Here is a 14,322-nt window from a genome sequence, read left to right as displayed (position 1 = left end):
GGTTAGCTTAACGCCCTTAATCGATCAATTTATTTCCAAAATTGCCATCACAATTATCAACAGGAGACTAAAAATGGGGGTAGGGGTAGTTTCGGAACATGAGAAATTTAAGCTTCCTATGAGCCCACAGCAAATATGACTTGTGTTCTTAATTCTCTAAGCCTATTATTGGGAGTCAAAATAAATCAAAGGCTCGGTTTGGAGGGATTGGAGGAGTCGTTTTCCATTTCGTGGCTAAATTTGGCTGAAGTCATTTTGACGAATCCAATTTGGTCTCTCTCATAAATTTATTTATGTTTTATATCACCCAATTGTTATCTATAAGATCTATAGATAAGAATCATCATAGCATAGTGCATTAATACGGTATCGACGCATGGCATACATCTATGAATCTAAAGGTTGTGAGTGCAATAGGAGTAGAAGTGGACAGTCCAAAGATAAATTGACCGTTCATCACGAAATCAAGGGTCCATACGCACTCCCTGTTAGACCACATGACAAAAGTAAGCAGCGTTAGTTACGCCCGTTGACGGTCTGTTAGGTTCCACTCACCGCATCTAAGAATAAGAACGCGGAAGTTGAATGATTCGACCGCCAAAAAGATCCTTTCTAGGCCACTTAATCGTCCCCTTGACGTACGGTAAGCTCACCGTTGACACGTCCTCTCTTATTTTATGGTCCGTCCAAAGAGAGCTGCAGAGTCGTCCCGGTTCGTCTAGACCGGCTTGTATTTAATTCGATCGGTTCGAATCGAATTTAACCGACCGACGAATGGCGGTCTGATTTAAAATGACTCGATCACACACCCGCATCAGGAGTAAAGCGTACGGTCAGCAAGACAAAATGCCACGAAGGCAAAAGATTAACGGTTTGGATCATCTGAGTAGCTGCTGTCGGAGGATCATGAGTGAGGGAAATATTTCTCGACATAAAAGGACCGTAAAGCCATTCCAGCCCACCAAAACAAAAAGCCTACGGCTGTTGGGTCTGGGCCGGCCCACCTCCTTTGCTCGTCTCCCGCGGAGCGCCACCATTCGACGTCTCTTCCCTCTTCAATTTGGTCTGGAGGCGGAGTTGTCGATTGGAAGCCGAGTGCAAATCCTAGAGTCGTTTGAGAGGGCAAGAGGTACGCTTTTGGTTTTCGATAGTGTATTGGGTTTTTTTGTTGGCTACACTATAGTCATCGATTGTGCAAATCGAATAGGGTTTTAAGAAACTATGGGAACCGTGGTTCGTCCTAAAAAAAGATGCGAGTGTTGTGTGTTTGCACTAGGGCGCTAGGGTTTTGAAGGAGCCAATAAAGTTCTCGTCTGTCTTCAAGAAAGATGTGATTGTGGTGTGTTTTGTTTTGTTGTTGTTTTTTTGCATTCTGTACTACGATCCTTGATTGTGCAAGGTGGCTAGGGTTTTGAAGAAACCATGATAATTCTCATTTTCTCCTCAAGAAAGATGTGAATGTGTTTTTTTGTGTGCATTCCTCACTACAATCTTAGATTGATCAAGGCTGCTAGAATTTTAAAGAAACCATTTTAATTGTTTATTTTGTTGTCAAGAAAAGATGTGAATGTGGTCATGTAATGTTTCGTATAAATTGGTAAACTTTAGTGCATCAATGTAGAATCAATTCCTTAAAAGATCCAAACCATGGTAGTCTGATGGTTTTAGGTGCTTTTTTATTAGTTTTAACAATAATGTGCAGTTTTTATTGTTGGTTGTGAAGCAGATGCTTCTGCGATTTTATGTACTGTCGAATGGGTTCCATAGAGGCAACTTCATCAGTTCATAATCAGGAGAAAGGTCTCTCCTTATCATTGCCTCGTTCTTTTCTGCACTTTCTGGAGGAAAATGGATTGGACCCATCGATTTATGCCATGATAGAAACAATTCCACGCTACATAAGGTAAGAAGAAATAGTTGTCCTTATTGACTAACATGACTTTGAATTCTTGTTCCATCTGAGCAAGGAAGTATCTTTACTAGCATCATCGGTATCATGCTTTTCATTTTTCTTCTCATTATTCTTTAAAAGATTTATCTACTATGGGCTACATATGTTTCATATCAAAAGGGTAAAACCAGGCTGTGAGTCACAACTTGTGGAGATTGAAAATGAACTCAAGTGCAGGCTCGAGAAGGTCTCGTGGCTTTCGGGTTTTTTTGCCATCCCATCTCAGATTCAAATTGCTGGTTCTAAGGCATATCGACAAGGAAAGGTAAAGTGAAAACAGTTCCCTTTTTCATTCAAATTTTATATGAATACCTTTCAGAGACAGACAGAACACTTTTACTTTTCACCTCTTTGTCATGCTTACTGAATATCTCGAATGTCATGTTTTCTACTGCAATTGTAGTGAAGACTTCATGTTGAACTGGTGTTTAGTGCCATCATTTTTGGAGGTTTTATTTGACTGACCAACTTATTTTGAAAGTTCAGTGGGATTTTTTATCTGTTCTGGTTCTCACTGATGTTATTACTTATCTGGAGTTGTTTTATATAAGACCCTGATTTTGGATTGTTCCTTTCTTCAAGGACATTGAAACATTGAGTATTGCAAGGATTAGATTTCTGAGGATATAAAATGCCAGAAATGAACATTAAGTTGAAATTTTACAGCAGATTGAAGTGCCCTTCAGGCCTTCATTATGGCAGACAATTGCGAACGATAATTGCGGCCTTATTATAATCATAGGATAAAAAGGACAATATTTGTTTATGCACATGCATTTTTTGGCCTTGTGAAAATGGCAAATTGAACTGAAAGTGCATATCTAAATATTTATATATGTTTCTTCTTTGATGGATGACAAAGGAACTGAGTTGATCCAGATTCATTTAAGATATCAACCTAATGTTAATTTTTTAGACCTGCTGAAGCACACCAAAGTAACATCCTACTTCAATCACACTGCAGGTGACATCCTATTAAACTCACACTGAAATATTCTGTTTCTTATCTCTGTTATGAATAGTTGTAGATGCCATGATGTTGTTTTGTCTTGTATTGATGATGTGGTTCTGAACCTGTTATTATTTTATTATTTGGGTTCAACCTTTATGTCAGTGTCTTTTGACTCTTTTATCAAAACCACCTTTGTGAAAATAATTTAGTCAAAATAATGGCTCCACTTTCTTTGTTTTTCAAGACCCCATGATAATTGATGAATAATGAGATAAAATTTCAGGATTTATGGTATTGATGTAGGATTAGGGGAGTGCAAGTCAAATATTTGCATGTAACATCAATAGTTGCAGCATTGATGATTTTGTATGCCTTTTGATTCTCTATCAAAATGAGCTTTGTTTTAGTTAAAACAGTGCCTCCCCTTTGTTTCCCATGACTTCAATTGCTGAGATAATGAAATAGAGTTTTGGGATTTAGAGGAATGATCTAGGATTAGTAGAATGCGAGCCAAATATTTGCATGTAACATCAATAGCTACAGATTAGATGATTGTATATATAATATTAAGTAATTAAAAAAAAATCACAAACCATGTCTACAAATGCAGGAATGCCCGATGGATTTTGGTATTAGAAAAATCAGAGTAGAAAAAGAAAGAGTCGAAGGTAGTTAGAGTATTAGCCACTGCTGAATTCATAGGATATCCTCTTTGATGCATGCTTATTTGTTGTCACAATCAGATAAGTGGAGCATGAAAGTGGGAATCTGATCAATTGGCAAAAATTGTTTGGTAAATTAGGCCAGCCATATATATACCATAAGTGACAACCTCTTTCCTTTTTTGACAATTTACCTGATTGCTGGTGTAGACAGCAGCAGATGTGTTGTTAATTAGCTAGCTAATCACCAAATTTGTGAGGTTCCTAGTGATCTTTATTATTGTCATTAGATTTTATTGTAATATCAGGCTTCTGAACATCAGATCTCTTCTGAGCTGGTATCATATGGTTCTGTTTGTGGTCGGAGCTCAATTTGAACAAGGTCTCTTGGGTTTTCCAGTTGATGAACCAGTTCCTTCAAAAGCACTCAAGCTAATTTAGTCTAACTAATTGGCTTCAGCAAAAGTACCAGAACCCAATAATTTGAATTGGATTTAAAAAAAAAAAATACAATTAAGAAGGGGATTATGTCTATTTATTTTGAAGAAGGTACTATGTAAATATTCATGCTACTGCCCTTGCTTTTTCTTCGGTTTGTATGTGATCTTGTAATCATAGTGAGCTACATAATCTAATTTCAATAACTACCACTCAGATCTATGGGATGGATGCAGCTTCAGGAGCTGCTGTGTCAGCCTTAAATGTCTCACCGGCAGATCATGTTCTTGATCTGTGTTGTGCACCAGGTACTTAAGCTTTATGCTTCTGCTTGTGTATCCGGATAGTTTATGAGTTATACAACAAAATAAGGTTGGTTCCGGCATAATTTGCTAATGTTACATGTTCAGCTGCATCTATGTGCTTTTTAAGTTATAAAAAAGCTTGCAAATATTTTGCATGTCCAATAATTTTCTATATCGCATGGAAATTTATATTATATAAAATGAATATAATATTGCAGAAGTTTTAACTTCATCAGGCAACTACTTATTTATGAAGCCTAGAGTTTTTCTGTCACTTTTGTTTCTTTATGGACATTGTTGACAGTTGGTACATTATAAGTTTAATCCGTTGAATTTATTGTACTTTGCATTTGATGTTGGATAGACATTTTAATCTCTATATCACAAGGAAGTGTGTATATTATACATACATACACATACATACGTATATACATAAGTTACTAGGTGCCTTCAATTAGCTAGTTTTCCTGTGGCTGTTAAATTCTTTTTCATGTTCAATGAATCCTTATCTAATGTGAGATATACTGATGCCAATCTGCACCTCCATGGAAACTTAATTGTAGAATTATGGATAAATTATTATTGAGAATGCACTAAGAAATTAGGTCATACATGATAACTGTCCACTGTCTCTTATTTGGTAGGTCAACTGAGCAATTAATATGCTAGTCGTAATGCACTTGCATGGTATCTAGAATTCTCGTGCATATTTTCTATCATGAATCAGATGACTACATGGGTGTCTTTGCTGAGAATTAATGAAAGAACATTTTTTATCAAATCAATTTTATATTTAACTATAAGTTCATATGATGCATGGAAAGTTTTTCCTAAGTTTGTTGTTTGTTCTTTTGTTTTGATCGAAAGATGCTTGATTACAGATTAGACTAAAACAAAAAGGAACAAGTGGCTGGGTGCTTTCTACTCTTTTAACTTAAGCAAGAACTTATACAATATTTTCACTTTCAGGGCAATATGCTTTGTTTTTAGTTGTAAGATGGTGTATATTGACCCTCTCCAACCCTATGTTGGGCATGGGAACCTTCTGCACTGAACCATCATTTTTCTAACGGCAATAATCTCAAGTTTGTAGTTGTCATAGTTTTCATAATTCATTCTATTGCGAGTTTGTAAGGTTGCAAGTACATGCTTCTTGAAAAGCAACCAGTCTTGTTATTACAGTGGTCCAATTCATTCAACTTTGTTGTCAACTAGCCTGGTTGATGAACGATAATTGTGACTTTGGACCATAATTTCTTTTGTGGTCTACATTTCTCATTTAAAATTATTATTATTTTTATTGGTTCCTTGTTGACTTGAAATTTCAGACTGTATATGGTTTCAATGATGGGACATTATTGGCCATCTTTTATGTTTTAGATGCTGACCCAGTTAGAACATGATCTTTTGAGACTTGATGTACAAGATCACCATGTTCATTTTATGCTACTCTTTTATCTACTTTACGGGGCAAACATGACCAGATAATCACTGGCGGCAGACCAGGTCATATTAAATTGCTTAACCCTGGTGTAGATTTGGATGATCATTGCCCACACATGCATTAATTGGTTTTTCCATAATATTATCTGTAGCAAAGTTGATTCCAAAGAGTTTCTATTTTTGCTGTTTTCTATGTTTGAGTTGGTCTTTGAGTTTCTCACTTTCATCTTTTTAGCCAGTGGATGCAAAATTTATTGTTAGGACTGTACAACTTTTTGGCACTTCAACTGGTTGTTTGAAGTTTTACTCGGTTGTGTTATGTCAATTCAATGGTTCTTGCCTCTTCTTGATTCGTCCAAATAATAAATACATTCCTTATGAAGATTAACTTTGTTGATATGGTTCATCACCATTGAACAAAAGGCATGGGGTGTTGAACAATGCAGCAATTTTTTCGTTTTTTCCCTTTATCCTAGGCGTATTGAGAGAGATGATAACCTGAAATTAACCTGAAATTTCAGGTCTAGACTCCCATTCTCAACCTTATAAATTTATTTGATCAGATAGGAGTTTGTTTGTTCATATCTGGTAATGTGCATAAATCCAGTGTCTTACAAAATTTTGGGTATCCTCATTTTGGTTCTGATAAGTTTATTAGTCTGAGGTTTGTGTCCTAAATCACTAAATGGATATTATATGATAACAGCTGTACTGTATTCTGAATGATTCCTTAGGACACTGATACTTTGTGGTTTTACTATCTTGTTCTCTCTTACGAGGATAATGTCTAATGGATATGAGACAGTTAAAACTTATAATAAAGTTGTCACAAATGTGTTAAGTTTGATATTCTCTTCAAACCTTTCATGAGTTGGCCTTGTTTGGAGCTTGTTAGTTGTCAGAGTCAAAATTTCAGTATCAAGGAGTCGATTGGCTTAGATTTCTGTATTTGGTTGTTTCAATTGGTTATTTTCTACAAAGACTAGTACATCTATTCTTTTGTATCATATTTTATGTAACTTTTTAAAATTTTCAACAGTATTCTTTAGTTAAATATTGCAAACATGAAATAAGTTTTTCTCTAGGAATAGCTGTGTTTTATTGTTTGAAAAATCTGGTAATTCTGTCTTTGACTTGACCTATATGAAGTATGGTACTGATGAAAATTGAAGATTTTGCACTTTCAGTTAGTTTTGTCTTTTTAAAAAAATCAGCAATGTCCTGACTGTTTTTGCATGGATTTGTAACTTATTTAGTGAGACTATTCCATTTCTGTCAGGTGCCAAGCTGTGCATGCTAGCAGATCTTCTTGGTAACTCTGGTTCACTGACTGGTGTTGACATTGCAAGAGCTCGTCTGGCAGCCTGCCGTACAATGTTGCAAAAGTATTCCTTGGGAGATCGTTGCCGGCTTTTTGTTGCTGATGGAACATCATTCTCCCTCTTGCCAGTGAGGTCTTGCATGGAAACAAAACCATGTAATGAAATTTGTTGTAAATAAGTATCTTCTCGTTTAAGCATATAGCATATTGGCTAACTTAGGCAAACTTGGTGTCGGAATTGTCAAAGGTTTGAGTGGCAAGAATGACCCTGATATATTTGCTGAATGGACTGCCAAGAGATCATGGAGAGATCGAAAGAAAGCTGCCAAAGCAGGAAACATTGCTGATTTAGATCAAATTAAATCAACTTCACCGGAGCTAATTTTCTATGGCAGATATTCCGGGGTTGTAGGATTATGCAAAAATGAACTCTTTCGTGCAGTAGATGAACCATCATTTTCTGGCTATGACAGGGTATGCTTTCCTAATGTTTTCCAGAGGACCTTTTTTAATTTTTGTGGTCTCCTTGGTACCTTTTGGTGTTCCTAGTTTTTATGTCTCAGCACTACAGGATCAACTCTTTAACTGTAATGATAACTTTCAATTTTGAACTTGATCAGTGGGAATGCACGCAGATATTTATATAAATAAAGCTTAAAAAGCTAATTGAGACTCAACATATTCTTGTCATTTTTATGACATGGATTGTTTGCTTGTCAAGATGCATGTTCACTGACTTGAATGCCACATCGATGTTAATCAGTGACTGTTTATTTTTGAAGCAGGTGTTTTGATTAGTTGCGGGGCAATAAAGTGCTGAATGAAATGGGATAAAGTCATTAAACTAAATAACATTGGTATTATCCAGTTGCTAATGATAGTTTCCTGGTTAATTTGCCTACTTTGAGTACTATCATTAACACTGGTTTTATTTAATCAGTCTATGCATACAAAATAACTAACGGGTTAGTCACCCAATCCTTCCCTCAAGAAATGAGAGAGAGAGAGAGAGAGAGAGAGAGAGAGAGAGAAGCAGTCCTGTCAGGAGATGGGATCACTTTTGTGCCAAAAGATCAGCAGGCTAGAGGGAAGTTAAAGTTAAAAGGAGAAAAATGGTCGCATTTGTATAAAAGAGCTTGTGATTCTTTTGTTTGTAGTTATAATTTAGGTTAATTGGTCATTCGCCATAGTGCTGATAGTATCTTAATCCAGCAAGTAAAACCTATGTTATATGATTAATATAAATGTGTGTGATGCGCTAATGTTTTTGGGAAATAATCATTGACATGAAAAATGGAATTTCTTCTGCTTTTTGAGGAAGGACTAAGCATGGACTATCAAGAAGATTTTGGAACTTGTGTACTTAATATTGAGGATTTAATTGGCATGATGAATTATTATTTATCTAACTCTCTTGGGCTTGATAATTTTCTCATTTTCACTACCAATTTGTTATTGGTTGAATCTAAGCATATTAGATAATTTTGGTCATAAATTTAGATGGAGGAAATTTAAATATTCGGTAGTTGAATTTGTTTGAAAGTTTTAATAAAGCAAGATGTTTTGCTAACTGCTTTCTATCATAGTTCTCCATCTTGATTTGTATTTTCTTGTATTTCTAATATTCTCCATATCTAACATTTAAATATTAAATGTTTCTTTTTGTGTTTCCTGATGACCTTGCCTTTGTATATATTACTGTCAATTGGCTGCATATGTAAACTAAATCATTGTTTGTTTGTACTTTGTTTAGGTCCTCGTTGATGCAGAATGCACTCATGATGGATCATTGAAACACATCCAGAAGTTTGAGGATTGGGGATGGGAAACATTAGAACGTCGAGTACTTGATGCTAAAAGAACAGATTCTTTGCTCCACCTTCAGGTACTTATTTTACTCACCCTGGACATGCAACTTGGTCTGATTCTTGTGTGTCACATCCAGATTATTTGGTGTAGTTGGCTTGGTTGTTCAGTTCTCTAGTTAGGTTTTGATTGTGAAATAACTCAAGTTTAGTTCATGCACTTGAAACTCAAATCTGACTGCAGTCTACCCAATCTGATATAGTTGCAATGTAGAACAAATCTACTTAAGAGTTAACCCAATAAAGTACTTACAGGTTTGAGTTTTTGCATTTCATATTTACTGCACGGGTAATTCTAATAGGACTGAACTTGTTGTGAACCTAACTTTACCAATTTTAGCTTTAATGATATTGAAGTGGGCTAGGGTTGGATATATGAATTTTGAGGTTTGGGACAGTTTTAGTTGTAAGTTAGGGATTTATGCTTTTCAGCTGGTTTTTTGCCGATCCTGTTGGTTAATGGAGTCACATGTCTTTTGGGTTTGTTCTTTTGTGCAAATTTTCACATATATTCTCATTATTGAGTTTGAAAAAAAATGCATTTAGTGATGTTGATGATCTCCACAATATAGTACACTGAGTAGCCCTAGACAGACACAATATGTTCCATTTTTCTAATTTATTTCAGTAATAGATTTTGTTCATTGTGCCTGTTGGATTGTTTAATGATACTTGAGTTTCCTAGTTGGCTATAATGTAGCTTCTTGGTTCATGGGAAATTATTGTAATCCAGCAAATTCAAATCGCAGAATACATTTAATTGTAGTGTCAATATGATGTTACCTGAAACAGGACATATTATCGACTTCATTTTTGGAGATTTTTTCTTTTGTGTTCATTACTATGGCATTGAGAGAGAGAAATATGATATGCAATTGTTTTCCCCATGCAGTTACAACTTTTGACAAATGGTTTCAGATTGCTAAGAGTTGGGGGAACACTTGTATATAGCACTTGTAGGTGAGTCCCCTTGGTTGCTAACCATTATTTTGTGGGGCATGAAATGATTCTTAGGAGCTACTATGGAAAGACTTATCTACTTTTATCTATAATTTTCATGTATAGTCAGCATTTGCCAACCATGATCATGAATAATTTCCATAAAGAATACCTCTGGGCCCTGTGCTATTGTTATATTAATGAAAATTTTCTTAGATGTAGCTGCTTGTGTTCATATTATTCAAAAGTCTGTTTTCATTCAATATGCTTTGTGATGGAACCACTTTATCAAGGGCTTGTTTGACTCTTCTATACAGATAGATGTCAGTTTCTTAACTGACTTTCTGTTACTTTTTACCTGTTGGATACTGCAAATGGATTAGAGAAAAATGATGGTATTAATAGTATTATGTATCAATTTTTATCCACATGAGAAATTTTTTTTTTTCAAAGATTGCTGGTTCCACGTATCCACTTTTTTCACACAACACAAATATCTAAACAAGATATAAATACAATTTTGATATTTGTGATTGACTTATTGATCTAGACTCACACAAATAGTCAAATGTTAGTCATATTATATATGTATTAAAAGTTTTATATGTTCATTATCATAGTTTAGACTTTGAAGGGATCTTTACAAAGTACTTGGTACTCGTATATGCTTTATACAAATGAAGACTTAATACCATTAATTGAGGATCTAAATCAAGGGTCGTCGTATCGTGGTATACCCCTTGATATAGGCAGTATGTATCAGTCCGACATGGGACCGGTATGAGCGGTACATATCGGTTTATCAGTACATCACACCATACCATATGTTGGTACATCGGTACAGTTCGATATGTACTATACCAATGGTCGGTTGGTACACCAGTACGGACTAGTAAGGTGAGCCATGATCTAAATATTAGTCAGACCAATATATACCATTTGATATATACTGGTATCACCGAGAACCAGAATCAAAACGTATTGCTTTCTCTTGGTATAGCTTTTCTAGAGGGTATGGTTATCATACATCTTGGTAGTCCTTGTAGGTTTCTTGTCTTGCTTCTACATTTGTCTCGAAATACCTTTCTCTGTTACATTCACCTATCTTTTTTTTCTAGAGGACATAATCATAGATTTTTCCTCTTCTCTCATAATAAATTTAAGAAATTAAAAAGTGGGACGTATGGTAGTGTAGAGTATTGACTTATTTGATTATGTGTTCCCCTGAAGGTTATTTTAGTGTTTTGTCTTTTCGTACTACAGTTATAGTTTTCATTCTTTGACCTTTTCTTTTATATGTACAGTTAACCTTTAACCTTAAGTTTCGATGTTCAATAGCAATTTAATCTGCCATCTTAAGAAATATGGGCTTACTGTACAATGCATACAACATATGTTGCTGTAATTTTTATTTGCCAAAACTATGCTGGCTTGCTGCCTCTTCATGTAAAACTGCAACAATATACCTTTTTTCATTGGCGTAGATATTTCTACACTAGCTGCCTACTAAACTTTATCTCTTAGAATTTTTTCTGCTGCTCTATCTGTCTCATCTTGGATCATGCATATGTTTCTTCTCGTCTCTATAAAATCTGTGTAAATAGCATAAGCAAGAAGATACTAGTTTTTTTTCTCGTGAACTGTTACTTTGCTACTGTAAGAACAACTTAGTTTGAGATTTTTTTCATCTTCTTTGCCCAAAATGAACAACAGATTGTTTTGCTTCCAGTTTAACAGTTGCCCAAAATGAGGATGTGGTGAAGCAGTTCCTCTCAAGAAATTCTTTAGCTGGTACTTCTGTTGCTGTTATATCTCATTATGGTTTCATTATATTATCCAGTGCTCCTTGAATTTACATGAAGTATAATTTGTATTATCTTCATGACATTTTTTATGTAATTATTTTAACATTTAGATGTAATCAGTATGATTGCATTTCGATGTGCATAAACTGTAAAAGAAGAAACAGAGGCGTTTTTAGGGTGAAAGATGGATTTCTTAACTGAGCATGTAGGCTTCAGTCTGCGGATCGATTATTTTTATGTTATCGTAATATTTAGCTACCATCTAATGTTTATGTTGATGAATTTTCCAGACACTGGTATTATCTGTTGGTTTGTACTTGTACTCTTAGCACCAAGGAATTTCTAGGTTTGGACAGTTAAGACAATTTTAACATAACATTAGCAAGTAAAAACTAGAAAATTAAGGGTTTCTGCCATGATGGTTCAATGATGGAGTATTGAATAAGAAGGCTTGAAGGCATAAAATCAGTGTGGAGACTGAGTGGTTGCATAGTTGGCGCATTAAGTAGGCAACGTTATCTGGATTGAAGAGGCATCATGACACTGCCTACGATTAGTTCCACATTTGTAGATGATGATGAGTTGGTCGATATAAATAACCTGGTCTGCTCACTACTAGTGACTTGGCTTACATGTGTTTGTTTATTATAGTTATCCATTCTGCCCAAGTTGATGTGTCTATAAGTTATAGAAAACAAAGCTAATGATTTTTGTTTATTATACCATATAATATTTAGTAGTAGTGTGTGATTCATTTTACTTTGTACTTTGGCCTTTGAGTGTTACTATTAATCTTGTTTTTGAGTCTATATTCTCTGATGAAGATGCAAATCATCCACTTATTAATCTAACAGATTGGATAGTAACTTGCTTGTCCAAGTTGAAGAAGTTAATTGTTAATTTGTTCTACCTGTGCTGTAAATGTTGCCTCTGGTGTGGGTTTCTGACGGATTCATTGTGTTTATCCTCTTATTGGAAACTAGTACCTGAGGGTTGTTACCATGGCATCGGTCTTGATCTTCACATTATTTCATGTATGGCTAGTTAAAGTAGGCTTGATGATAGTTTGTTTTTTGCTATAGCAGAATATATCATCTTGTAGAACTAAGAAGGCAATTGACAACTATTTTGAAATGTCATTTTCATCATCTGGCATTTGTTAAAATATTTGAAATACTTTGGTATTGTATTTCTATTATCACTAGAGTTTCTTTTAAGTATTCTGCGAATCTATTTTCTCTAATTAGGTCACAGTTGTTGCCTTCTTATCTCATTGCTATTAGTTTCAATCCTGGCAGAGCTACGACATGTGGAAGCTTCAGCCATCTGGCCGTGTAGAAGTGGAGGAATTCCGAATACATTACGCTTTGACCCGAAAACATCCCAAACTAGTGGGCTATTTATTGCGAAGTTCACAAGATTGGCAAGTTGATCAAGGTCTGCATCCTGTCCAAATGCTGTCATCAGACAGATGTCAGTCTATGATTTATGGTTAATAGATTTATAGTGTGCTTATCTTTCTTTTTGATTAAATTAATACAGTATACAAAATTCTATGTTAATTACATACCAATACACCATCTTTACAACATTTTTATGATTAACATATTTCATAATGATATTACAACAACAACAAAACCATAAAGTAGTGTGCTTATCTATAGAAGTTATTCCCATTTTGATTTTCCAGTTGGACTGATCATAGAATCTATTGCACTCAGTCATGCATTAGTTTATCTGATCTGCTAGTTCTACTGAGCTATTCAAGTTTCAAGCATATTCATGCTAAGCTGTGGTATTTTAACTTGTAGGCTCATGAATTCCTCGATGGGGATTCGAGTTGTTACCGCAGAGTTACCTGTGATATGATGCAATGCAATGTATGGTTGAGGATGTCAAAGTTATCTGTCATCCATGCAGAAGCAGCATTTTATTAAGGATATCAACCTATGGGTGCTTCGGCCGGAGCACAATGTAGTCAAAGTTATAATCGGTTAGAATGGATCCTTGTCAGGATGTTAACTGCATCGATCCCATCTTAGAAGCATGACAGGATGATTGAGATGTTAATGCATGTGATAATTGCTGCTCTGGCATGTTGATGATCATTATTCACTGGCTTCAGCGAGAAATTCTTTTTTGCCTCTCTTAAGTGTTTGCTGCTTTGTATCTCAAGTCTTGCATTGCCTTCTCAACTGGATGTCAGTGAGGAGCCCCCATTTACTCTTTCATGCATTTATTGTACATTTAATCACACAATGTATCTTTTGGTAGTGTTGAACGAATACAATTGACTGTTTTCAACTCAAACTCAGGAGTTTTAACAGTTGGGTTTGAAAGTAGATTATTTGACAGATGCATGTCAATATCTCATGTTAATCCTAATTTTGCTTCACCACCAAAAACCAAATAAACAAAAGCAGATCTCCATCAATATCTCATGTCAATCCTAATTTTGCTTCTCGTTCACTTGAGAATGAATGTCAATATCATCTGCAACACAAGATGGTAATGCAAAGATGTTACAGCACTATATGTCTGCTCTCCATCAATATCTCATGTCAATCCTAATTTTGCTCCTCTCTTCCAGGGCAGCATCTAAATATTATACCTTACTGATGCTCCCATTTGAAAATGAATG

At 35.2% G+C, this 14,322-nt stretch overlaps 1 protein-coding gene across 3 annotated transcripts; it reads left to right on the top strand.

Moving 5' to 3' along the window:
• Positions 1-992: 992 nt before the first annotated feature.
• On the top strand, positions 993-13,991 carry LOC103993618 (uncharacterized). 3 transcript variants are annotated; one of them, XM_018829513.2, is made up of 11 exons: positions 993-1,129; positions 1,727-1,903; positions 2,129-2,216; positions 4,221-4,311; positions 7,031-7,228; positions 7,320-7,546; positions 8,826-8,957; positions 9,830-9,897; positions 11,606-11,667; positions 12,980-13,118; positions 13,493-13,991. In XM_018829513.2, exons 2-10 carry the CDS (start codon positions 1,743-1,745, stop codon positions 13,111-13,113), a joined length of 1,161 nt encoding a protein of 386 aa, XP_018685058.2. In that variant the 5' UTR covers positions 993-1,129; positions 1,727-1,742; the 3' UTR covers positions 13,114-13,118; positions 13,493-13,991. The 3 variants fall into 3 exon arrangements, with proteins under 3 accessions (XP_018685058.2, XP_018685059.2, XP_009412024.2); XM_018829514.2 differs by having other exon boundaries at positions 2,083-2,216; XM_009413749.3 differs by having other exon boundaries at positions 2,072-2,216.
• The last annotated feature ends 331 nt before the right edge of the window (positions 13,992-14,322 follow it).

The sequence above is a fragment of the Musa acuminata genome, chromosome BXJ3-8, assembly GCF_036884655.1.
Source record: "Musa acuminata AAA Group cultivar baxijiao chromosome BXJ3-8, Cavendish_Baxijiao_AAA, whole genome shotgun sequence".
NCBI classification, from domain to species: Eukaryota; Viridiplantae; Streptophyta; class Magnoliopsida; order Zingiberales; family Musaceae; genus Musa; species Musa acuminata.
This window is presented reverse-complemented; position numbering and strand designations above follow the sequence as displayed.

Coding starts and splice junctions, on each gene's coding strand:
- LOC103993618 (XM_009413749.3), top strand. CDS start 1,743: ATGTACTGTCGAATGGGTTCCATAGAGGCAACTTCATCAGTTCATAAT. Junction 8,958..9,829: donor ATTCTTTGCTCCACCTTCAG/GTACTTATTTTA, acceptor TTCCCCATGCAG/TTACAACTTTTGACAAATGG. Junction 11,668..12,979: donor CTCAAGAAATTCTTTAGCTG/GTACTTCTGTTG, acceptor CAATCCTGGCAG/AGCTACGACATGTGGAAGCT.